Raw genomic sequence first — 25,995 nt, 5'->3', positions numbered from 1 at the left:
ATGAACAAGGGACAACTTACTTGGAAAGGCATCATAGTGGAAGGAAGAGGATGAAAGCAGGTGAGGAAGAACAAAGCAGGGATAAAAATGCAAGTCCCCGGGCTGTGGCTTGGCTCAGGTCAACCCCTCCTCCTTCGTTACCCTAGCTGGGATCAGCAGGCTGGCCCTGCTCACCAGAACCTGTGTAAACGCTCAGCGATCATCCTGCAGCACAACTTCTTGGTGGAGGTCTGCAGCATCTGGGGATCTTCCATCTGCTCCAATGCTGTAACGGATTTAGGACTCATTTTAGGCACCTGCCCGGCTCAGTATGACGGTGACCCCCCTGCTTTGTGATGCTGAGCACGTGCATATGTTTTTTCAGGCTTTATTGCAAGCAGCATCTTTCATAAAACACTTGGGCCAAGTCCAGTTCTGAGATAACACCCATTAAGAGCCCAGAGAAGGCAAAACCCAGCTCCATGCATTCACACTTGTCAGGTTTTCACAAGGAGAGAACTAATTTTCCCATGTCACAGGGTTGAATGTTTATGACCCTGTGGCTCTTTGAGTACTTGGGGAATGCTGACTGATGAGATATAGAGCAAGCACGGCTGAAGAAATGCTGTATTTCTCAGCCTTTTGCTAAAATGATTAATAAACCATCTTTTCTCATTCACAGGCTGACTATAGGGGGAAAGGGAGCTGGATTAAAAGATGACAAGAAATTAAATTGTCTCGCAAAAGTTCTTGCTGATGCAGCCAAGGGAACAGGGAGAGCTGTCTCCAGCTCTCTGATAAATCGCCCTGTGCATTTCGATAGGAAATGGACTGGGGTATAATTAGCAAGTGAATTCTCTCCTGTCAGCACAAAAAAAAAAGGGGGGGGTGGGGGAAGAGTTCATTTTAAAACTAAAGCCGGGACTTCACATGTCAACTGACAATTTATAAACGGAGCCTGAAACCCACAGAGCATAAAATTCACAGGGAGATTCGTCCCCGCTGTAATCCATGCCTTATCTCTCGGCATTTCCATAGCAAGAGCTGAAGCCCAAACAAGTGTTTGCGTTGTGATGGGATCAGATGAGCTGCTAGACAAGCCACTGGTGCTTTTCACAGCGCACAAGTCATGAGCTCCCTCTGGAGAAAGAAAAACAGCTCAGTTTGGGAAGGAAACTTGACCCTGGCTGCGTCACAGAGTCCACCTGGACGAAGAATGGGCTTGCTTGTAAGGGCAGCCTATAAAATGGGTAAATTATAGGTACACGGGCAAGGAGATACCTGCACTCCATCCCTGTATGCTGTTCATTCATACAAACATCAGCTTTGCTCTCACATCTGCATCTATCAGCACATGGCCTGGGTTCCACTGATAACATTTTTTTCTGCCTGAGGTTTCGCTCAGCCCCGAGCCCAGCAGGGAAGCTGCAGGAACCAAGCTCACCTCCTCAACAAGCTGTCCAGCCCCAGTGTAGGGGATCCCACCGACAGAATGGGGGGCACAGCCCCCATGGACAGCGTTCGGAGTAATCAGAGTGCTAAAAAGTGCCAACAAAGCACTGAGTTATTCCCCAGCTAGCTACCAACTTCAAGAGCATGAAGTATCAGCTTCAGTCTTCTGGTCTCTCCGCTCTTGGGCAGCTACTGGGGAGTTTTACAAGAACACCAGTACCAAGTCGAGATGATCTGCGGCCAGAAACAAGTACTGGGGTAGGGGATAACGCATTTCCATTACGAACATCTAATATAAAGGAAAACTAATGAAAAAAGCTTTCTTACTACATCAGAAGAGGAGTTTTATGTGTGGATGATGCATTGCAGTAAGTATCTGACATTATGACTCAGACGCTCTAACAGTTTTGATCCAGATGAAGCCATCGTGCGACACTTTGTGGCGTGGTTGGTCTGCGTGTTGGCTGTTAGCACGGCACTCGTCAGGAGCAAGATGAAAGAACCGAGAGAACCCAGAGGGATTTGGTTGGTCTCCGAGTGGTGTCAGAGCCTCACGGGGCACAGCGAGTGCACAGCATGGGCCCTCCTGGCCCTAAAAACACGGCCTTGTGAAAACCCTGTGTGCTAGGTGGTAAGTGATAGAGAAGGCTATGCTAAAAGCCTTCGTATGAGGTTCCTCTCCTGGATGGGGTTGAACAAGGTCTGTTTTGCTAGAGCACAATTTCTGGCAGAGACGGGGGCTCCAGCAGCCTGCCCTCACCCCGTAACACAGCAAGGAGCCGCGGCACCAGGAGTTAAATATGAAATCCAGCTCACAGCGAGCCCGGTGGACAAGCCCCCTCCAGTGGCTATTTACTCCAGCATTTCTAGAAGCGGGGACAAGTTCCAGGAAAACACCCAGCGCAGATGAGACGAGAGCTGCCAAACTCAGCAGGCTGTGGCTGTACAAGTCTCTGGAGACAGCTGGCTGCCTGAGGCTGTGCATCCTCTCCTCGGGGGAGAAGGGCACCAGGCAGAGGCTAGAAAACCCACGGTGAAAGAAAGGCTTGACGAAAGAAAAGCTTGCCCTACATTGCCTCCCGGCGGAAGAAAGCTACAGCACACTGCACACAGCTGCTTTTCCAGCCAGGAAGGGACCCGTCGAGCTACTGCAAGGAGAACCTTACACTCACCATGTCCAAGCACCCTCCATAAAGATCCCCGTGGGCTCTGGAGAGCTGCATCCCGCTGTCACACTGCTCCTGTGGTTGTTCACACACGTCCTGGGGCTTCAGCCTCAGATTGCTCACATATCCCCGGCTGCTGCTGCAGTGGCCCCGGTGACACCAAGCAGAGCTACAGCAGACGAAGACGTTTGCACAGCCCACGCAGCACCGGTGATGCAGGTCACCACTGGCACCCCAAGGACACCTCCTCCACACTCTGGCTTCTGGGTTTTTGAAGTGCCTCCTGGACTCACAGGGCTTTTGACAGAACTGTTTCCAAATGTTCATATGGGTTTTGCTTTGATTGGGCTCTGCATTAAATGGTTTCTGAGAGCTAGACCAAGCAAATAGTGAAATAAAGCACTGAGAGCTGCAGTACGCACTACAGACCACGGCAGAAACCACCAAGATACAAGGATGCATCTCTGAACCTTAATGGTAATACTCCAATTTCCCTGACAGCCAGCAGCAAAGAGCAAACACCTCTTCAGCCAGGGTCCCCAAGCCACAGACAGCAGGGAGAAAGGCAGCAGTACCAAAAGCAGCTCTGCTCCTCTGTCCCCATACAGCACAGCAGCCAGTCAGCCTCGGACAACCCCACATCCTACTGCTACACCTCACTCTACCACCCCCATTTATCCTGGCATTAGTGCTAAAAATGAGAGCTGGGTAGCACCAGAAATTGTTCTGTGCTGAACGACTACACCGGGGCAAAATTCAGCGTGAAAGTTCCTCTTACCTACGGGTTGATGGCACGTATCTAGATGACCTCATGGTTATAAAACTTAAATTCTCTTGCTGCCTTTGGACTTTTTCACGCAGTGCTCAGACCAACAAGGGTGTGACGGGGACACTGCAGCGTTAGAGACATCTACAGGCACATTCTTGTGTAACGCAAGGCAGAACTTCCTGAGAAACCCTAGGCACAATGTTTGTGTTTATCCCCTGATTTCAGGGAGCAGAGAAAAACCTGAAGAGTAAGACTGGTTCTACCACAAGAAGGGGCAACGCAACACAACCAAATGCTCTTTTTTGGGTGCAAGCCAAGCAGGAGTCAGCTGAATGCTCTCTGTCACCATTGCAGAGGAGACTCTGACGTGAGATTTATCAGCCAGTGGGTGTGAACAGCTAAAGGACAGCTTTATTTTCCCTGCTGGGGAACACATGTGAATCAGAGCTCCTCCTTACCTCTTCCTTCTGGGGCCTGCTGCAGTCTTGTTCTGCTCACCCTAAACTTTCTGATCGCCCTGCCAGGCGATAGGGCAGGCAGTGCTGGTTGCAGTATGCCCAGAGAACAAAATCTGGGCATCATTCAGCTTGAATGGAGCACTCCCCTTCGAGAGGATTATATCCAAAAAAATCCTGCACTAACAGCAACAGGTCCAGAAGGACTCATTGTGCAGGAATACTTACAGCATCAGCTAGAAACACTGGATTTCCCCTGAACACCCCAATAGTTGAAGGAAATTAGCTCATGCCAAGAACTATGAAAATAACCGGCTAAAGGATATGAGGTTCACATTCACATCAGATTACTGACTCCAATGACTGTGGAACAAGCAGCCTCGCTTTCAGAGCTGCTGAGCAGGCAAAATATTGAGCCCGGTCAATGACTGGAGCTACAGGGTGGTAACTACCCCCCAGGACTACTTACCCTAAATTTAGGGAACATCTCAAGCTAGCACTGAAGTGTGATGACTTGGAGAACTTACCTCTCGCTGTCACGATGGACTTGATATTCTGTGACAGCCACAGCCTAAGGACAAGACTTGGTAAAGACCAATTAGGAAGGCAGCATCGTCTTCCAAAAGCTCAATTTGAAGCTGGACCGAGCTGTAACAGCCTTCAGACGAGGTGAAGCGTGGGCTCTTCTCACTCTTGCTCACAGAAGTCACGCTCATATTGTGCAGGAGTGTGGGTTCACAAAACCCAGCTGCTGCTGCAAAGCACTGGTGCTTTTCATAGAAAAGCTTTCACAGAAATACCCTGGGAAGGAATTACACCCTCGTTGTGACCTTTTTTCCCTTAAGTTTTCTCAGCTACACATGCCTTCCACTGCAGAAAGGAACCAAGCTTCACTTCCCACCTGCATTATTGTGGGTCCAGGCCAGGAAGGACTCACCCCATGAGCTTCCAGGTGCTTGCTGTCCTCAGCCTGGGGAGCACAACGCAAACCAAAGCCACCATGATCATGCAGACCAGGGGCCACAGGTGTCATGCCAGTCATCCTTGCACATTAAAAATAATCCCTCAGCCCTCGTATTCCAATATTGTCCAAGACCCAGAAGAGCCCAACTGATTCCAGAAAGCTTAACCGTAAGCATGGCCAATGCAGAAGTGCATCAGCACGTTTGATTTCCATTTTCCATGTCTCAGTAGGTCAGGAGGAACTGAACCTTAAAAGCAAAGAAAAACACACCATCACCGGCTTCCCCTTATTAATCTTAATTTCCCCTTTTCTTCTGTCTTCCCCCTTCCTGCAGACATTTTTTTCCCCCCTGAAAAAAATAAACTTTCAAAGTCTATCAGTCCCTACAGCATTAGTCCCCAGCGTTACCCTCCCCAAAAAACACACACCAAAATCCGTATTACTTTTGGCAGCAGCTTGCTTCAGGAATTTCAACCAGTCAGCAAGGCATGACCTCTCATTCCTGGAGCCGTACGGCCAATCTTTGATCAAGTTGTGTGTTCCCACTTGTCCCACATTCGATCCCTTTAAAATAGTTCCTAGGTGTCCCCTTCCTTCCTCCCACCCCATGCAAAGCGAGTCTAGAACGATCACATGCCTGACAAAAAAAAAAAAAAAAAGAATAAAAACGCAAATTTCAGCCTCCAGGGAGATTTCCTCTTTAAAAAAAAAAATGGTGAAACCAGCAACGAACCTTAAAAGGCAGTTTTATACTGCAATTTAAAAAGAAAAGGGGGAGGAGGCTTCTCTACCTGAACATGAGAGGGATTAAGGTAGATAAATGTGGTATATCTAGCCTAAATTAAGATAGATATCCCAAAGGCTGTGGATTGTGCCTTTACAAGTGAGCTGCCCCATAAATCTGGCAGCAACCAGCTCCTTCCTTACTCAGTGAAGGAGTTATACTTCAGCTCTTCCAAGCAGGTTTGGAAAGTTAAGGTGTGATCAGTAGCACCACACCCTTTTCTGCAGCTTCTTGTTTAGGACACAAAACAGCGAGGGGCAAACAGAGCGGCGTGATTCCTGCCTCCATACAGTTAAGCCAGGCTGTGTGTTTCAGAACAAAACTAGGACGAGAAGTTGTCACAATACTGAAAAGCTTAAACCTCCCCGTTCTGCGCTGCAAGTTCTTTTTATCTCCCATTCTTGCTTCCCTATCTTCATTGCTGGGAGGGCTGTTAAAATCCTTCTATCGTTTCTGTTTCATCGAGTCACCATTTCTTTCCAAAATCCCACTGAAAACAGCATTCTCCAGGCTAGCTTCTACGCCTCCTGATTCCCCATTCTCTTGTCTATTACAGCCAGCTGGAAACAACTGGAAGTCAAAGAAAGGGTCCCAAGTCACCCAGGAAGAGCAGTCTCCAAGAATTTCATCTCCATTCCTGATGCGCAGCAGCCATCACTCAGGAGCAAGCTCCAATAAAGATTTGGGACTTTTTCCTTCCTTATACTCATGAGTTTCTATTCACCTTTCTGAAAAGTTGCGTTTTGAAGACTGCTAGACCACAAGCTGCATTGGTACATTCACTTTTCATTATTAAGCAGCCTCTATTTTTATAGAAAAAGCACTGACCTCGTCTGGGTTCTGCTTGGGACAACCTGGTCAGATCCTTGATACACTTCCCAGCTTTGCATAGGGTTTAGTACTTACACCAGTAGAGCCAGCCATCAGGCTAAATTCAAATAAGCCATTTAAAATATTGGGGAAAAAAAAAAAAGAAAAAAAAAAAGATGATTCCCTCTATATGGTGATCATAAAGCATCAGGAGTCAGTCATCAGCAATCACGTCTGCCCATGTTGAGGGTACCTGCATGAAAGCACTTGTCAGAGTGGGATCACGTTGCTGGAACACAGCTCAGCAGCCAGCCAGAAGGGTGAGGTAAGGCTAGTTACCAAAGCCCTCAGGGAAGAACATGTGCAGCCCATTAGAGGCCCAATTGGGCATAAAAGCCAATTGCAGTGCTTTTGGGAGCCAAGTGTCATCTCACCCACTACAAAGATTTCATTCACAACTAAATTCGATTCCATTTTACAGTTCAGACTAGTACTAACCCCACATACAAACTGTCATTCTCCTCCCCACCCCCTTCCCTTTGTTAAGGAGAAGCAGCAGCTTGACATGTATTTATCTGAAAAATTAGCTTCACGTGAAGTAGGACTCATGCACTTCCTGCTTTGGGGATGTTCAGAGAAACAGAAAGAGAAGGTCTAAGTTTGTTCCGTCCCAGCTTCACTCCCAGTAATGACTTTCCAGGTGTTTCACTATTAGTCTTCCTCCAGCTCCTGCAGGTTGACCAGCTGCAGTATGTACACACAGCCTGATACCCCAAATCAATCTTTTCCAAGGAAAATGAAACTAGAATTCTTTGGCAATAAGAACCATTATCCATTCTCTTAGCCCTGGTGCCTTGTATACTTTAACGGTGAGTCATTTTCCAAAAAATGAGACAAGCCTGGTATCTGCAAGCAGAGGACCAAGACTGTAGTCTCATCCTCTGCTCTGGCAGCAGTTACTTCCTCCAGTTCTCTTCCTGGTCTCTTTTTGGAGGCTATGACCCCTCCAGACACCTTCTGGAGGCTATGACCCCTCCAGACACCCGGGCAGAGCCCTGCTGCCCACCTAGAAGGCAGAGCAGCGGCAGGGCAGTCCCCCCGCACAGCACGTTACAGTGGATGCAAGCATCAAGGTTGGTATTTGTCCCTTCCAGCATCACAACACAAAACTGGAGAAGGGCACTTTTCCCAGAGCCAGGGGGAGGCAGGGGAAATAGGGAAGAATTCCGAGTCTTGTTTCTAAAACCCAGGACAAAGTATTTATTCAAGAAGTCTCTGGGACACAAAGACAGCAACCATATTCCAAGGCTGTTTTCATCAATCCAAGAGTGTCACCTTAACACAGTCACTTTCCTGACCATGTTCTGCAAGAAAGTCCACACATGTGCATTTGAACAACGATCCCTCCAGTAAGTTGTCTTCTCTGCCACGTCACCTGAGGTGATCAATCAGGAAGCTGGTCATCTGACAGAACCAGGCCATTTTATTAAAAAAAACCCTGAAACTCCAAGTTTAGGCTTCAATGCAAATACTCAAAAATAAAAAACTGCCTTCTGTTAGCCTCTCCGCTCTCACAAAAACCCATGACTATAGATTTTGGACTGACGCAGGCACATTCACACCATTAAAAATTTAACGGAGTAAAGGTGAGGGAAAACCTGCAAAAAGCATTTATAGTTCCTTGGCCACGAATATTCTTCTGGCAGCAGAGCATCTGCTCTCCAGTCATGGCCTCCCAATCAAGAGGGGAGTGTTTACATCGCGTGTCAGATGCCGCAAATGGATTTGCTCAGAAAACTAGATCCTACTCGCACTGGTATTAAATAATACTGCTAACTTCTTACGGTGCTTTGCCGAGAGAAAGACTACATTTGAACAGACGCAACACATTATGGGCGCAGTTGAACATGAAGGTACAAACTGCACATTAAAACCCAAGGCAAAAAAAATACTGATTGCCTTGGAATCTAACCTAAACCTGTCCCAAAGGGCTTTCAGCGAGTAGAAAGATGGTTTAATGGGAACATGACTCACTCCACATTTATGAATAGGCAATGAACTTGTGCATACCACATGGTATCGCTTAGCAGAACACAAACAAAACTGCAGTGAGTTACAGCACCGCTCTCCATTTTAGGGAGGAATTAGGTGCTCTTAAGACATCCTCCAGCAGCCCAGAAGGCTTTGAAATTCAGTAACAGACACTTTGGAAAGCAGGAATCTGCTTCTCAGGAAGCAATTCAAACAGATTCCTCTCTGAAGAGGCTTTAAGAAGAATACGACTTCTGAAAAGTGTGGAACACAACCCGAATAAGACCCTCTTGGGAAACACTAGGCAGCTCTGTTTAGGAAGCGATGAGTAAAACTGAAGGGCTTTGGGTCTTTGGAGCACGCTACCACCGGAACGACTATTTCGGAAGGCAGTAATACTGAAGTACCAAGAGAATACTTTCCTTGCGGAGAGATCACACGAGATTCCCGTTGCATACAGCACACTGCTAGAGGCTGCTAAATTAAATCAACCTTGCTTTAGAAATAGCAGTCTTTAATAACAATGCTACTCAAAGTACGTTTGTCCTAAACAACGCACCATTCAGCAGTTCCTTAAAAGCACCTTGTCCATGATCGATGACAAGCATTCTATAGAAACATTTATGCTTGAGCACAACAGAGAAGTCTCTACTGCTTTAGAAGCAGGTTGCTCTTAGCCTCTGCTCGTTTTGTTTTTTTAAAATCCAGCAAGTGGCCACCGCTGAGCAGCGATGCTGAAGAGCTAAATAGAGGAGTCCACGGTAAAGTGCCCGTTCTGAGAAAGTGTTCTGCGGTCTGTGGTGTTTAACTTCACCACCGTGGGTGTGTATTTGGAATTCCTATAGCAGATGAAGCAGAGGATCCTCCGGAACGTGCTACGCATCTCGTTGTCCCTGTAAGAGTAGACAATAGCGTTTATCAACGAATTGATCTCTGCCAGCAAAAGGACGTATTTCTCCACCGCTAGAACGTTGCAGCTCTTGCAGCCCAAGCCGTCCAGCAGGAGCACAACTTGTCCTGGAGTCCAGCAGATAACAAAAGCACCTGGGAAGAGAAGAACCCCCCGTTAGAGAAAAAAAGCAGGTTCCTGGCCTTGCCCAGTCACTCACCACAGGGATGCTCAGTGGAATCACTGGTGTTTTACGTAGTGGAACAATTAAACAGGGAAAATACCAGTTTCCCCTCTAAATTTCTTGCTTCATGCTTGGGAGGAAGCCTGAGGATTCTGCCACAAACTACTGAAAATGGAGACATTGGCTTTTCTTCCCCCCTTTCATTCAAAAACATTTCCAGGTAGCTTGACTTACCTCCCCTCACCGCATTTACAAAGCGGAGATGAAGCGCTGGTGTGGTTTAACACCGATGGGCAGCCAAATCCCACACAGCTCCCACTCCCCCTCCTCAGCAGGACGGAGGTGGAAGAAAATGAGATGGAAATGGAGAAAAACCTTGCGGGTTTGAGATAGGAAAGGCTTAATCAAAGAAAAGCAAAAGCCACGGGGAAGCAAAAGGAGAAAAATTATTCTCTACTTGCTATCAGCAAGCAATGCTCAGACGTGTCCTGGGAAGCAGGGCTTCAGCGTGCCTAGAATCTGCCTGGGAAAACAAAATGCTTCGTAACGAGAGCCTCCCCTTCTTCCCCGTAAAAGCTAGGGAAGAGCCAGAGGAATACAAATCGAACGAAGTCATCCTCACCGTCCCTGCAGTTGATGGGGATTTTGGTTAACAGCCCGCGTTTGGAAGAGCCGCGGCCAACATGAGGGCAGCGTGATGGAGCCCACCTTGCACAACCACCTTGCAATGGGGCTGGCCAATGCGAGGGCTGAGCCGGACGGACTCCACCACTGATTCATCAGTCTGTTCTTGCCACCACCTGCAAAGCTCTTGGGCAAAAGGCTAATTGCTATGCTGCACGGAGTGGGAGGTGCCTGCAGCTCCTAAATCCCTTTTTTCGGTCACGGCTTTAACTCTCAGGCTGACGTAAATGGAGCACTCGCCCCGCAGCGCGCCGGGAGCTCGTGCAGAAAGTTGTGTCTTGAAGCACGGGAGCTGCACCCTGCTGCGTCTCCTGGGAAGGGGTGGAAGAGAACCAGGCTTGCCGAGAACTTCACAGCTACACCCTTTACTGGAAAACATCCGAGATGGGAAAGACCAACAGCCAGAGGAGTCGCACCAGAGCGAGAGGCTGAATTCAAAGCTGTCATTAAACGAAACGCCGCACTGGTGAAAAGCCAGGGGAACACATGTAAAGGATCTCCAGGGTTTCTTGAAGCGTTTGGGGCTGATTATAGGCAACTGCATCCCTTTTTATTTAAGCAAACTGTGCTCCCAGAAGGTCAGCACAGCAGCCACCACATCTGGGCCAGGCAGCTTTCCCTGCACTTGCAGCCACCACTCTGCTTTGCCCCCTTTACAATCAGCGAAGCCAACAAATCGATGCCTGGCTGTCACGAAGGAAAGGTCCAACGCTTCTCCTTTAAATCAAGTCAATCTGCAGGAAAGGGACCTGCCTGTTTTGTGATGCAACTTTCTTTTTGGCCAGGTTTTCAGCATCTGCAATGAAAGCCAGATTCTCTGGAGGGACCGGCTCCCAGCAACACTAAGTAAAGCCAGGTGAATATTAAAGATGGAAGGGGTGGAAAGGAGTACCTAGAAAGTTTTAGCTGCTTGCTTCGCCCCTTAATGGAAACTTTAAGAAGTCTGAACTCTTAATAATCCCATCAGCATAGTCATAGCAACTCAGCCCCGTGGTTTACTCATCAGGGGATCCCGTCCCGCTCAGCTGGCCTGTGGGAAACTCTCTACCACCTTCCAGATGTACCTTGAACTTCTTATTGATTTCCGGGTCAGCTTCTCAGTGCCCAGAACCTGCAGGATTTCTAGGCGGCGGGTACTTTGCCTTGCAGCGAGGAGGCACGCAGCCTCTACACCGCACCCTCGGCTTCCTCCACGCTCACCAGCAGCTACACCCTCTGATGCATAAGGCGCAAAGCATTCCTCTGAGCAGAGTCCAAGTTTGCAGAAGGCCAGGGAACGAGGGTGGAGAAGGAATTACACCAGGGCTTTCACAGGGAGAGGAAAAAACCCTCTGCAGTCACAAACACACGCCAGGGCAGAGCTGGAAGGTGTTGTCCCTGGGTTGGGGAATTCCTCCCCTTGTTCCTAGTGACCTGTATGAAACAGTCACTTCCTTCCAACACTGCAGGAAAGGGAAAAAGCCCTTGGGTTACGGGAATCCTAGAGACCCGAGGAGCTCCTTGCTCTCCCTCAGCTTTCCACAAGTTTCCTCCCTGCTCTGTCCAACCCCAGCCACCAAATTCCTCGTGAAACCACAGCAGCTTTTCCAAGCCTCTTGTGACCCAAGCTTTTCTCGCTCGAGGGAGAAGACAAAGGCAGGCAAGCCAAGCCAGGAGTGGGGACAATAAGAGGAAAGGGATATCCCAAAACAAGGCGATGCACCAAGCATGAATTGCATTTTTCCTTGTAGCCCAGCATCCCCATCCTGCCAAGCCTCTTCCAGAGGAGACCGAAGTGCCATAAAATTAAGTAGTTACCACGGGATGACCCCTCGGATACTTTTCAGGGAGAAACGGAGGAAACAAAGCTTTCCCCTCTGCTCTGGATTGCAGAAAACAAAAAGCAAATTATTCTTTAGCCCCTCTACACTGCATCTGATCAGCTCTGAGCCAGCCAGAGCTCCCAGCTCCGCACAAGAGATGGCGAGATCGCAAGGCAGGCAAGGAGGCATCCTGCAGAAGGCAGGAACAGGCACAACCCCCCCCCCAAGTTTCGGTGCCTGCAAGTTACAACAGGACGCAGCAAGCAGCGGAGTGCCCCCGAGCAGGGACGCAGCGAGCAGCAGAGGCTGCTCCCCCCACTGCCGAGCCCGACGCTGCCAGCAGGAGTTTGCAAGGGAGTAGTCTTTGTTTGCAGCTCCGAGGTTTCCCTGACTGAGCAAATTCTGCACTTATCAGGCAAGATTTACAAGCCAGGGGTTGTGACCGTAAGCCCAGAGTCGAGCAGGGTTGCAGAAAAATCTGAACGCGTTGATTTATTTCGCTCTGAAGGAACATTGCTCGGCCAGTAAAACATTTTAAAATAGCGTGATCTGCCGATCAACACACGAGCACACCGGCCTGCCTTGTTAGCTCTCTAGTATTCCTCGGAGGTGTCCTTCAGAGACACCCACGCACTTGCTGCTGTCTGGAGATTGCACAGAAGCCTCTGCATGACTTACACATAGACAAAAATGCACAAAACGGTGTTTGAAAGCGGCATTTACCCATTTATCTCGGTAGCCCGGCTGGCCTACCAAGACGCACAGCACCGTGCAGAACATACCCGCGTAAGGCTGGGTATCTGGATGATGTTAAATAGCTTGGAGGGGCAGAGCCTCGGTGCCAACCACTTCCAGTCACTGATCTGCTCCTATTTGCACTACAAACTGAACCCAGCCGGGCTAACTCGCAGGCACTTAGCGCTCTGCTGGAGACCCTGCTTGGACCAGGAGCTGAGACATCCCAGTAATTTATTTACCAGAGCAGACAGACCCAGCACTGGCTGCTTAAAAAAAAGCAGAGCAAAGTTTAGTGCTTTGCTCCAGTAAACAGTCGGAGGAATTTGGACAGAACTCCCTCATTGTCTTCCCCGTCACCTTGTGATGTCTGCCCCAAACCTCCTTCCATCCTTTAAAGGATGGATCCTTCTTGATAAGGGCTGACTACAGGCCCTAGTGCCGTGCAACCGTTGTGTGCTTCCTCCGTGGAAGAGCAGAGGGCTTTTTGCTCACCTAAAGCACCTGAACGTACTCAGATATTACAAAAATGACATTAGTAACAGCCCCTTTTCTCTCTGCTAGCCAGAGAAGGGATTCAGGAGCTTGCATTCTCTCAGCCTGCCTGCCCCGACCACGGCTCGCACAATAAACTCAGTCCCAAAATCATCGAATCACCCAGCAGCCAAACCCAACCAGCGCACCAGCAGCTTCAGAGAAGCAGAGAGGCAATCCCCCATCCTCCCTGTCCCAAGGGCATTCACCCGCAGCCCCCCAGAACCCAGGATGGAGGATCAGGGGCACCGACCCGAGCAAGGGGACTTACTTAGGATAATCGTGACCGTCTTGACGAGGCTGATCATGGTCTCCTTGTAGCGGGGGTGGAAGCTGGTGTGCTTGGACATCCGCGTCATCTTCCTCTTCACGTAGATGAAGATGTGCGTGTACACGACCACCATGATGAGGAAGATGACCAGGTTGGAGATGGCCCAGAAGGTCAGGTAGCTCCTGCTGTAGAGCGGCGCCATGCTGGAGCACTTCTCCAGGGCACAGAGGCAGTGCCAGCCGTAGGACGGGATGAGCCCCAGCAGCAGGGCCGTGACCCAGATGCAGAAGATGAGGATCATCACGCGCTGGTTGGACATTTTGCTGTGCAGCTGCATGGTGAAAACAGTCTGGTGCCTCTCCACCGCGATTGCCAGCAGGTTCACCACAGAGGCGGTCAGGCTGGTGTCCAGCAGGCTCTGACGGATGAACCAGGTCTTCAGGGAGAGCTCCGCGGTCCTGGGCCCCGTGTGGAACATGAGGAACATGTAGGCGATGCCAGCGAAGAGGTCGGCAGCCGCCAAGTTGCCCAGCAGGTAGTAGATGGGGTAGTGGAAGCGGCGGTTGATGATGATGGCGGTGATGACCAGCAGGTTGGTCAGCAGCACGATGACGCTCACCGTCAGGCCCAGGGCAACCACCAGGACGTCCTTCGTCCTCCAGTACGTGGTCAGCTCCTTGCGGCTGTTGTTGTAGAAGAACCCCACCGTCTCATTGTAAAAGCAGTGCTTCATCGCTGCTGTCCTGAGGAGGGAGCAGAGTATCGTTAGCTCGTCACGCCCACACGACTCTTACCAGCCCAGAGGATGCCGAGCGTCACCTTAGTGCCCTTGACACACGCGCAGACACGGGGTAGAGCTCGACACATGCAGAAACAGCCTCAAAAACAAGAAACCACATTCTGTAAGAGAGAAAAAAAGCCCACACATCTCCCGGGCTGGATCTTCATCTGTCCTCAAAGCCATGCTGAGGATGCAGCGAAACCTTGAACGCTCCCGGGAGATGCCTGCCAGATCTGATAAGAGATTCTCCCTGCCTGCCCCACACAGCCTCGCGGGGATGAGAGACAAAACTATTTTTGTTGTCCCAGATGTCCCGCTTCAGAAATGCACAAACAAAGCAGCAGCAAAGGAGGTTTATCAGTCAATCGCTAAAAAAACACTGATGGAGAATGAGCCTCTGCAGCTGTTGCAGTCCCCAGGACGGCTGCTTCTGGTTCAGGAAGCACACATCTCATCTCGCCTGGGGTAGCTTTATCGCTTCAGGGCTGATAGAACCTCACCGCTGCTCCTGAACACCACCACACACAGCATTTGCTGGTCCTTCCAGACCAGATGAGCACTCTCCAGACTCGGAACCAAGAGGAAAAGTACCTAGAGCCAGGCCCAAGAAAGTAAGTGGCAGCAAGAAGCCTGCACGTACTGCCGTGGGGCTGGATCTTGCTGAGCTGGATCATCAGGAAGAGCTGCAGCACTTCCAGGCTACACACCAGTATGTGGGTCAGCATCCATCCCACGCTTCCAACCATCAACCAGCAAGTCACCTGTGCAGGAAGCAACTCCCTTCCAGGTCTGGAACAAGGCTGCAATTCAGGACTCATTATACTTGGTGTCAATTTGATAGGAAGAGATGCGCAAGTGTCAGGAAGGGCTTTCCACAGTTCTCTGGGGCACTGGGCATTGCTGGGAGCAAGAGCAGGCAAGCCATTTCTCTGGACCTTAACAATAAGTCTTAATTTTCAAAGCCCACGTGTCTCTCTGACATTTTAACTTCCTGTCCTGTGGACAACCAAACATGGGGCAGCACGTTAAGCTGCAAGATGCTTTACCTTACAGCTTCAGGGTCAGAAATTAAACCTGGTAATTGACACATCTTTGCTTGTCTGTGGGAAAAAGTGACAAATGCAGCACCACAAACGAACCCAAGGGATGAGAAGCCCAAGCATTACATCCCACAGCAGATATTCGTGTTCCTTCCCTAACCAAGGGCTTGGAAATCTCAAGTCAGGGCTGGCTGCAGTCCCTGCTGGGAAGGGCAGACCCAGCCTGCAGCCTCCTTCCTCCCAGCACCGCGAGGTGCTGAAAAGTGACATCGTTTTTCCTTACCCTCCTGAGCTCCGCTCATGAAGTCACTGGTTCCTGTCCTCTCGTGAGCTCAACCACCGCTCTCATTTTAGAGAAAGCCTGAGACCACGCAGCAGGAGCTCTGTCCTCTCCAGACAGGGAAAAAACAAAAACAAAACAACAACAAAAAAAACACAACAACAACAAAAAAACACAAGGTTACTGACTTGCAATTCATTTTAATCACCCTGAACCCGCAACAGAGTTCAGGAGTCTTAATTACATCTTCCTCTGCCCTCTTGGCAGCAACCTCCCCGTGTTCCTGGACGCTTCGGCAGCAGCTCCTGGCACAACAGCAACGCTGTCGCTGGTACCAGGGAGGAGAGGTAATCGTGGGCAGGCAGGCTCATTATCACCTGCACCGCACCCAGCCCTGCCTGCGCACAACACTGAGCTGTCGAGCTGTGCAAACAGGACGGCTGGGTCCAGAAAGCCTGCAGTGCCGCTGAGCTTTCCGATCTCCACTGCCTGGTGGGCTCCACATCAGCCTGTTTCAGCACGCGGCTGCATCTGCCATGAGATGGGGAAAAATGCACTGCTTTGCTTAAAAATCCCATCTCTGCTGCTGAATAGGGAAATATCCCTATAAATGCTGGTGAGGAAAAAGGATAAAGAGAAATCAACCGATCCCATGGGACGCTTGTGGCACAGTAAATTCCATCCTTCTCCTTTCAGGTAATGGTGTCTGTAGATGTCAGGCTGTAGGGTTGTTTGGGAGAGTAACGTGGTCCAAGCTCAGCACAGGGGGTGAAGCAACCAAGTGGGTTCTGCCGAGATACCACATGGAGACCTGGCAGATCGCTGGGAAGGGCTTGGGTTTCAACAGCAGAAAGCGAGGGAAGAATGAGGAAGGGAGGAAAGCTCAGGAACAGGATGACCACAACCATGGTGAATCACAGGCAAGTAGGTGACCACCTGCGCAGGGTGTATCTGGGGAGGCACCAGCCACATCTCCACGTGGAAATCATCGATGTGAAATCCAGGGCTCGGCCGTTCTTATATTGCAAAACTGTTTTGAAAGCACAAACCCCAAACCAAGAAGGAAACTGCTGAAGTTAGATAAATCACTTCGTTTTTAAAGATTGCGTACAAGGATTGCCCAGGGAGGAAGGCTGGAAGAACCTGAAGTGGCATCAAAGTTCAAAGCGCCCCATACGCTATCCACCCACGTAAACAGGGAGCAAGATTCAAGGGCCCTTTAATCCCATTCACATCTCTGCTGGGGAGCAGTGTTAAGTGCTCCCTCCCTCAGGACACAAGTCTGAAGATCATCCCGGCACAGGCACTTGCCTGTGCTTGCTGTAGCACAAAGACAGCTCATACCACAGTTAAATTTAAGAAGCCTTACAATATTAAAGTGAAATAACACGGTGATGGAGCTAGGGTTTTCCTCAGTGATTTCTGAGTTGACACTAAAACAAATTAAATCCAGATTAAACTACCTTTAGATCAGATTAAACCCTGATTAAACTACCTTCAGTTGCCACTACGTTACAGAAACCAATCTGATTTGGTTGCAGAAAGAAGCTCAGCAGCTATGATGTGCCCCGCAAGCTTCCTGAGTGCTCGCTCACAAATTGTGAGCTTTTTTTCACAGCATTGCACGAGTGGTGCACAGACAGGGGGAGGGGACTACAGAGCCGCACAAACCCACAAAGGAGCTGTGCTCTGCATGTGTAAAGCAGCAGCGTGGAAAGTTCCTAACCCTACTGATGATTTCTGAACTGCTTCTGTAGGCAAGACCCAGCTGGGGCACAGCAAGAAGCCGGAAAGCTGCGATCCCTCTGAAAGGTGGCGAGGTCACGAGCTGGACCCATGCAATTCTGCGAGCTGGGTGGGGTAAAATGACAGGTAAATGCCTGTGGCAGGCCCTGGGAGCTGGCACACCAGCTCATTGCCACTCTGCAATTAGAAAACCGCCCTTGGAGCTTGGCAGCAAAGGCAGACAATGCTGCAAATCAGAATTTAGCAGGCCAGGGGAAAGAAACACCCTGCCCACAGCAGCAAGCAGACAGAAAGGCAGGCTGGTGCCATGATGCACAAAGGAGCTGGAGGAGCCTATTGTTCAGTGTCCGAGCAACCCCCGTCCGTGGCCTTACACTCTTCAACGGGATCCTACAAGATTTTTCCCTAGCAGTACTGCTGACATGGTAAAACAAAACGCCAGCTACACGCTGCAACAACTACAGCGGCCCTTGGAGCAATGCACAGACCCGTCCTCTGCTCTAACCACGCTGCCTCGAACTCGGCTCAAGTCTCTCCCCCTTCACACCGAGTCTGGCTTTGCAGGCAGTCCTTGGTAGAAACCACTGCTGTGTGAGCGCACAAAACGAGGGCAGAATGCCTTTTCTCCCTGCCCGAGCTATCCGTACACACACACGCACGCTCTCCTCCTTCTTACTCAGGTAACCGCTGCTCTGGGTTCACAGTAAGCTCAGCGTTTTTACGCGGAAAGTAAAGGTGCAAGCGTCCTCCCTTCTCCATTTCCTCCTGCTTGCACGAGTGGAAAATGCTGCTCAGCTCCTCGAGACCTGGGAGGACGGTCAGCATTTGGGAACAAGCCGCCAGCCATCGATCGCAGCGTGGAAACCAACAGGGATGAATGGCTGGTTTTATGTCCCCCCCCCTTACCGCCCCCCCCCCCCCAAATAACCACAATTAGTGTTGATTAAAACAGAACAATGGATATAGAAGTCAGCTTACAAGGACTCTAATCCAATTTGTTTCTACCGGTGTCCGCTGCACGTAAATTTATGTGGCCAAGCGTTCAAACCGCTGCTCCTTTTTTGTTGTTGTTGTCATTTAAGCCATAAAATGGTACAAGGTTTTACTCTAAAGAATAGCGTCCTTACCTGGAAGCACAACCACTGCATCCAAAGCTGACATTTAGCATTGGTCCCCCCACCACAGGAAACCAGGCCGGCTCTTCAGCAAGGAGATCCCCATCTCGGGAGGGCAGAGGTGCTTCCCAAGCCAGAAAGAGCCGAGTGCCTTCCAAGAAAAGTTTCAGGCAAGCCTCGCTCCGTGATGGGCTGCGAACCACGGGCTTCTAAAGGCAAGTTTGCAAGAGCTCTGCGAGCCCGTCCCTCCTTGGGTCCTCCCCTAGGCGGGCCCTTGCAGGAGCCCCGATCCACCCCGGAGCTGTAACCCGAGTCCTTTTCGCCTCTCGGAGGCATTTTCCAAGCACCTCCGGTTCTGGAGGAGCTGGCCCGGGTCTGGCTGGAACGAGTCTGCTCCGATCTGCTGGCATCAGCCCGGTGGGGCAGCTCGGCTGCTGGCAGGAGGAGCAGCGAGGTGTGGGAACGGGCACCCTCCGCTCCTGTTCACCCCACGCCCGCTGCCCCGAAACCTTCACGCCGCTGCAGGATGGCACATGAACAACCAGGTGTGTTCCTGGGATGATGCGTCGCCTCCGAACCAAAAAGCCTTGTTTTCATAGCACAGCTATGCTGCATGCTATCGCATGCTACAGCTGAACGCCCACGTCTCCAGCGTGCTGCTTAGGCAGGATCTGGTCACCCACGCCTGCTGCAGCAGACACTCACCTCACACCACACAGGAAGCCTCGACGGACACGAGGACAGGGGGGCAGCAGCTTTTTCAGTAGGGTATAAGAGATGTCATGAGACAGAAGATAAACCGAGGCACGGGCTGGGAAGAAAAGTTACCCCAACTCAGTAAAAATAAATGCCACCACTAGAAAAAGTGCTCACATTTCTAATACATCAAGGACTGTCCAAGATTGTCTTACCTAAGTGCCATACAAATACAGACAGCACACCTCGTGCTAACAAACCGTAGCATTGTAAGTTATGAACAAAAACACAGAACACCAGATTTGCAACGCATATTCATTTTGATTTACGCCTCTTGAAAAGGCCCCAACAATTTCCATTCTGCTCCAATTTCCTATTCTCCCACCCGCCTCCTACCACCGTCTGTTCCCCAAGGAACAATGTTATCTCCAAGCTCAGCCCTAATCTACTGCCAGCCAGATACATCGTAGAGCTTGGCAGAGCCGAGTCATGTTTTGTAAGGCAGGCAGAGATTTACAAAGAGCCAAACACAAAGGGGAAAGAGATAGGGCCAAGGATCCAAGAAATCATTAACAGAAGAGGACCGCCAATAAGTGGAAGCAACTCCATACAAGCACTAGCAGAGGAAAAGATGGAACGGGGCAGGCTGAGATATCAAAGGGGCAACTACGGAATCCTACAGAAGCTGAAAATGGCACCAAGCTCCCTAAGCTCCCCCTCCACTCCGTCTCTACGTCCTACCAAAGGTCAGAATCACGCCAGAAAGCTCATGCAGGCGACAAAAAGATCCAGAAGGAACCGATCGTTGCCACCTGCTTACAAATGCTGCACCTTCAGACTGGCAACGCAACCCACAGGGCCTCTCACGAGATCTCTACGTGCATTTTAGAAGCAGCAGAATGCTGCACGAATGGCCCAGGGTCCTGTCTTGGAAACGCTGAATTTTAACAGACTTGCTTTCTCATAGCAGAGAACAACCGAGGTACCGAGAAGTCCTGACGCGGGGAGCCAGAAATCCTCACTGTGGCTAGACCCCTTGGTCACGGATTTACGATAATATTGTGGTTACAAGAAGTCATTTCAAATGATTTCTGTGATTCTACGTCACCTGTCTGAAGTGACACAGGGCTGATCTCCACCTTCCCCCAAGGCATTTCTTAGCCGTTTGGTTTCACGATGGCTTTAAAACCAAAGAGGCGAGTGCAAGCTGGAGTCAAGGATCCCTCCCACTTCCCCAGCCCTTCCTTTGGTCTGCTCCAGCCCTTGTGCTGCCAGCAGTGGGTTTAAGCCTCTGGTCCAACCCTCCACAACAGTGCACGAACAGCGGAGAGGAGAGAAGCAGAACCCAGCTCGGGACAGCCCTTGGGCAGCAGCAGAGGCATCAAGACAGCGACAAATCCACGCGCCGCAGCTGCCGAGCGGGATGGCAGCAGGCTTTCAGGTTAAACTGGCACTCACCGAGCACTCCGGAGGAGGCGATGTTCTCATAAACAATCAAACACCCAGAGCAATCAGGAAAGCGGCCCAGCATAACTGGTTTCAACTGAAGTGTCAACAATCCGCCACAATAGCCCAGCACGTCAGACAGACCCAGCAGGTTCGCAGCACCGAGGGCTGACGAAGGGTCAGGAGCACGCTTGCAATTCTGGCCCCGCACACGCCAGCTCCAGGACAAAAGGGGGGGGGGTACAAGAAACGTCAGGTTGGATCAGGCCAGGGCTTGTGTAAGCCTGTCACGGACAGCATCTGCTTTCATATGGCGGTGAAGGAATATTTCTGACCTTAACAGCATTTTTTTTTTTTAGTAGTTTTGTCTAGAAAAAAATAGAAAAAAATAACTTCGTTGCGTAACAGAAAAATGCGGAGTCTATTTTCAGATCTGGGGGATATTTAACAGGCAGATTTATTTTGTGTCTCTCACCTCGCTGACTAGACCCTGCACAGCCTCACCTTTCAGGGTGCTACCTCCAAAATCAAGCACACCCGAAAGCCTCACGCCAGCTTTTGCAGCTGTGCAACCACTTCAAGACTGAGCTCAGGCATCTCCCAACAACAACGTGCTGGGGTAAGCACCAAATTCTGAGCACGAGCAGGACCAAGGAGACCCATGGTGTCCAGCCCCCTCCGTTACCCCCTTCCCCTCCCATTGCTCGGGGAGTTTTCCTGTTTTCCCCGTCCAGAAGGGGCTCGCAGCGCCTTGTGCAGCCTCTCGCCACCAGCAGAAAGGCCACTCGAGCACAGTAACCTGATCTCGATGCAGCCTGCAGATCCGATCACATCCTGGTGCCCAGCAGAGAACCGGTAGAGAAAGGTTTCTGAAGTCAGGCGTTTCCCTCCCCGTTACTACACTTCTGTTTCTCAGAGCAGAGTTAATTGCTTTTGTAAATTCTGCATTTTCAAACGGACTTAAAGCCAAGATTTCTCTTTGAGCCTCATAGCTGTGACCGCTCCTGTTGATGACAATCTGAAGGCTTTTTTTCCCCCCCCTCCTCTTTTCTGTGACCCCTCTCCTGGAATCCCTGGAATGTTAAAAACCTCCTGGAAGGAGCATTCCCCCCCTTTCCTCAGCCCCCCCACCCCCAGCAGCTCTCTGCAGACAACCCGTTCCTCAAATTAATACCTCCAAGTCCCAACTGGCCCGGAGATTTCCCAAACTCAGTGAGGAGTGCAACAAAACCACCCCACGGTTCCTACAGCTTCAGCTCACAGCCACATCTTTCGCTGGGAAGCAGCACATGCATCGGCCTTAGAAATGCAGGAATTTCATAACACCCACTGCTGCTGAAACGCTGCCAACCCCGAGGTGGAGCAGAGCCGTGGCTGCAAGCCTGCAGCATCAAAGAACAGTTTTTCAACAAAGATGTGGAAAAAAAAAAAAAAAAAAAAAAAAAAAAAAAAAAAAAAAAGGCAGCGCCCACCGCAGCCTTGCCTACACCAGGAATTTTCTTTCAGTCTGGCAAGTTCACAGCCACTTACGATCAATTGCTGCAGGACAAATCGCAGCGAAGCAGGAAAATTCTCCTCCTCCTTCCACCTCCCTGAGGTTTGCCCTGGCTGTGTTCTGATATTTCGAATCAAGGCATTTCCATAGCGCAGGCAACACCTTAAATTTACCCGGGGGAGACCTCCGAAGCAAAACATAGCGTTGGACCTTGCCACATTCACCTTGTTAAGCGAGATGGAGAAACAGCTGAGTAAGAACGGCCTGGATATTCTCTCAAATGCATCTGGGTCCTGGCAAAAACATCCCTCTTACCTTCGCCAGGTAACTATCCTGGTTTTGGTGTGCGTAGGGCTAGCTTCCTCCTGCCTGCAAATTACTGCCTGTTCGAGCCCTCTCCAAGAGGAAAACATTTGCTCTGCAGCAGTGGAGAGAAACCAGGGCAGGGAGGGAAGAGAGGGTTATTTGCAGTGGTGTTTTGTTTGGAGTCGGGATGGTCTAGGGGCCCCTCTGCTGCTGCTCCTCCTAATTCACACAGGAAGAAGGAGATTATCCTGCACAGAGACAAGCAACGCTGAAGGCAGAAGCAGCGGTTCAGAGAAAGAATAGCTTGGCCCCTGCATGATGTCACATTATTAGAAGCCACAGCGAGGTTAAAATCGAGTCAGGATGCTGTGTTTATGGAGCAGGACTCGGCCTCATCTTCGCCCAAAGACAATTTCATCTGGCGCTTCGCGCTATTGTCAATAAAAACAGAACTGGATGGAAATTCCCTTCCCGTGAGCCACATGCAGGCAGCCCCCAGCTCAGCCTCCTCTTGCAAGGAGGCTGCACCCTGCTTTGCTCTGAACCCCGATCTTGGCTGGCACCCAGCAAGACGAAGCCTCCCGGTTTAGTCGGCACCGGCCAGAAGGGTCAGGGAACTTTACAGGCACTCCAGCTCCACATGCCTCAGCCTTTGCTTTTACAGGGATTATTTCTGAAAACCCACTTCCCCCCGTGTCTCCATTTGGTTGCACGTCGGATGCCTGCAGCTTATGGCTGGAGAGTCGTAAAAAGCATTTAACATGCCTTTCTGCTTAAGTCTGGAGAGAGAGAAAAAGAAACACAATTGAGAAAAGCTTCCAGCTAGAGAACAAGCAGATGCAGCACAACTGCAGCTTTATCTCGAGCAAGAGCATCAGGGACTGACACATAGCTACTACCCCCGGCAAGGAAAGGGAGAATCCGCCTCTTCAAAGACGTGTGACTTCCTCCTGCCAGCTAGCCTTTGGGGTGGTCTTGGTCAAGCCGAATCCTTGGGGAAGGCAACGTGGCTTTTCCCCGGGTCAGTGAAGGTTTCAGATCACTCCGGGGATATTTAATTACGCCCACAGCTGCCTTGTCAATGCACTGAACCATGCTACCACGTCTTGCATCTCTTAAGGATCGGTTCCCACAAGAGCGAGGTCATGTAACAGGCACAGATGGCAACACCCCTACTTTGAAGAATAAAATAAAGAGCAAGTTCGTGACCCTTTTGGTGCCCAGACGGCCTGGCAAGTGCAGCTGCTAACACCTGAAAACAAACACCAAAAGCAAAGGAGCCCAACAGCGATCATTTTAATTTTATGGGGCTCCCACAAATAGTTGTTCAGCAGTGGAGGACCAGCAAAGTGGATTTTATGGTGCAAAGTCCCCTTTGTTGGTGCATCAGGAGCTCTATAATCAGCAGCTCCCTCTGCTAGCAGCCCAGAGCAGCCTTCTTTAGTACAGATCCTGACCTTCTGATCGCTTTTGGTGACATTTTTCTAACTTTATAAAGCCTTTAGCTTTTAAGCACTTCCCTAATGGAAGACTACTTCCATTCTTGCTCCCATGCCTTTTTCTGTTGCGAAGGCTTCAAAAGCGACAAGAAAGTTAAAGGAACATTTATCTTGCAGCAAGAACTAAGTCGTTCTTGTAATGGGCACAGGAAGCCTACAGGTTCCATCTGTTAAATAGATTTATACTGAGAAATAAACTGGCTTCAAGAGATTTGTAGAAGATGCCTACAGAACTGACTGCCTCTAGGGCCTCGGATGCCAAGTATCTGAAACCCGCCATATAAGCAAGGCTTGAATTACAGCTCCACGAGTCTTTTTTTAAAATAAATGATAGAGGAAAGCAGCCAGCGCCCTGAAAGGACTCCTAGCCACAAGCTGTGGGCCTGGATGGATGGACATTGATTTGCTTTAGCTCATCCCAAGGTCACACATGCTTTTCTTGAACATCCCAAGAGGCGTGATGCCTGCAGGTATGTCTGCACTGCAATACAAAGGCAGGGATGGAAGCATGCTGTCTCGATGCCTTTTAGTGAAAATTCTCAAAGCAAATTGCTTTCTGAGCTTCAGACGGGTGAGTTGTGGCTGATCAGATAGTCCTGGCTTACTTTCTCTCCCAGCTCCCACATGGTTACAGGTACCGTTACAAAAGCGAGAACGTCACAAAACATCCCGGGGCAGAGGGGGGGAGAGAGAAGAAAATAAAAGCTGTTTGTCTCCAGCAGCATGAACTCCCAGCAAGAGGTGCGGAGCAGCTCACTTTTCACTACCTCATCTGCCCAGCACTCTGCTGCATCCAATCTGCTCATTAATTGTTGGAAGACAGCTTTTAAAAATAAAACAAGAAAGCAGCGATGCTGACAGGTCTTATGCCCTGCAGTACTCCAAATGTGTTAAAGCTATAGATAGAAATCATTTCGTTCACCGTGAAATAACAACAACAACAAAAAATTACACGGCTCTCCTGCCGCGAGACATTCCGTTGTCATGCAAGACAACAAAACAGCTTCAAAGAAGGAATTAAAAATAAGTTTTGTACCTACTGGTGACTGCTGGAATAGCAAGGCAGACCAGAATAACCTACGCTGATCTTTAGCCACAACTGGGCGAGGAAGCATCCTGCACAAGGGTAACGTTAGTGCTTCTCACCCTAAAGGAATGAAAGCTTCCATCCAAATATAACAGACCCCAAACACAACCCCGAGTTGTGTCTGAACTAGCCTCAGGAAGACAGCAGAGGTGCTGCTTTATAAATAGCTTCACGCAGCAACCCCAGCTCGACTCACAGATGCACAGGAAGACGTTTGCTACCCGGTCACAGAAACATTCAGCGACAGTTTATCTTCTTGGAAGCATTCACCCCGCGTGCTCTTAGGGCACGCTGCACATACACACTACACAGACTGCCAAATTTTGGCATGCTTTAAGTCCTGGTGCCCCAGTGACTCCTCTCGAAGCAGGCAGCAGGTGAGCCACGAGGAGAACCCAACTGATAAATCAGCTTCTTGTACCACCACCTTGTATTCAGGTGGCTAAAATAAGAACAAAAAACTCTGTCTCATTTCACATTCGAAGAAGGGTAACAGGCTAATCAAATGCTGATATACTTTTTACCCTTAGAAAACAGTTTGCGAAGCATAAAGGCTGCCAAAAAAAAAAAAAACCTGCTTCTGGGAAACCAGCAGCAAACCCTAAAACCACCCATATTCCCCCCACCACCACCTCAGGTCAGCAGTCCCTGTCTTTATGCTCCAGGGTCCCTGTTACACATGCAAACAATGACAGAGTCAAGGTTCAAAAGGCAACACCTGTGAAGGAAGCCTGTTTTTAGCTAATTAAATGGCCTGAGCTATCTTTTATTTTCTTTCTTTCTTTATTTTTTTTTCCCAGAGATTCTCCTGCTAGGGGTAACTTTCAGAAATATCTCACATGCGTGCTTTAATCTCCATTTAGCTTCTCCAATGAGATAACGAGAAGCAGCAACACCGAACGAAAGTTAAAATGGAAAATAAAAAATAATTAAAGAAGGAAAAGAGAAGATCAAGATCAAGAATGGGACCAAAGCCTTGAGCTCCCCCCCCCCCC

At 49.7% G+C, this 25,995-nt stretch overlaps 1 protein-coding gene across 7 annotated transcripts in view; it reads right to left on the bottom strand.

Annotated features, from left to right (window-relative positions):
- Positions 1-7,612: 7,612 nt before the first annotated feature.
- LPAR2 (lysophosphatidic acid receptor 2) overlaps positions 7,613-25,995 on the bottom strand; it is an 18,738-nt gene continuing 355 nt past the window's right edge. The window contains exons 1-4 of one of the 7 annotated variants that reach the window (XM_035308735.1): positions 18,484-18,975; positions 15,614-15,720; positions 13,510-14,252; positions 7,613-9,454 (exon numbers count right to left, since the gene is read on the bottom strand). In XM_035308735.1, the coding sequence (XP_035164626.1) occupies positions 9,153-9,454; positions 13,510-14,242 (1,035 nt within the window). In that variant the 5' untranslated portion in view covers positions 14,243-14,252; positions 15,614-15,720; positions 18,484-18,975 and the 3' untranslated portion in view covers positions 7,613-9,152. Of the gene's footprint in view, positions 9,455-13,509; positions 14,253-15,613; positions 15,721-18,483; positions 18,976-25,677; positions 25,718-25,995 lie in introns of those variants that run through there. The other 6 variants (XM_035308739.1, XM_035308738.1, XM_035308737.1 and 3 more) reach the window with 6 other exon arrangements.

This window comes from Oxyura jamaicensis, chromosome 30 (genome assembly GCF_011077185.1).
Source record: "Oxyura jamaicensis isolate SHBP4307 breed ruddy duck chromosome 30, BPBGC_Ojam_1.0, whole genome shotgun sequence".
Taxonomy (NCBI): Eukaryota; Metazoa; Chordata; class Aves; order Anseriformes; family Anatidae; genus Oxyura; species Oxyura jamaicensis.
This window is presented reverse-complemented; position numbering and strand designations above follow the sequence as displayed.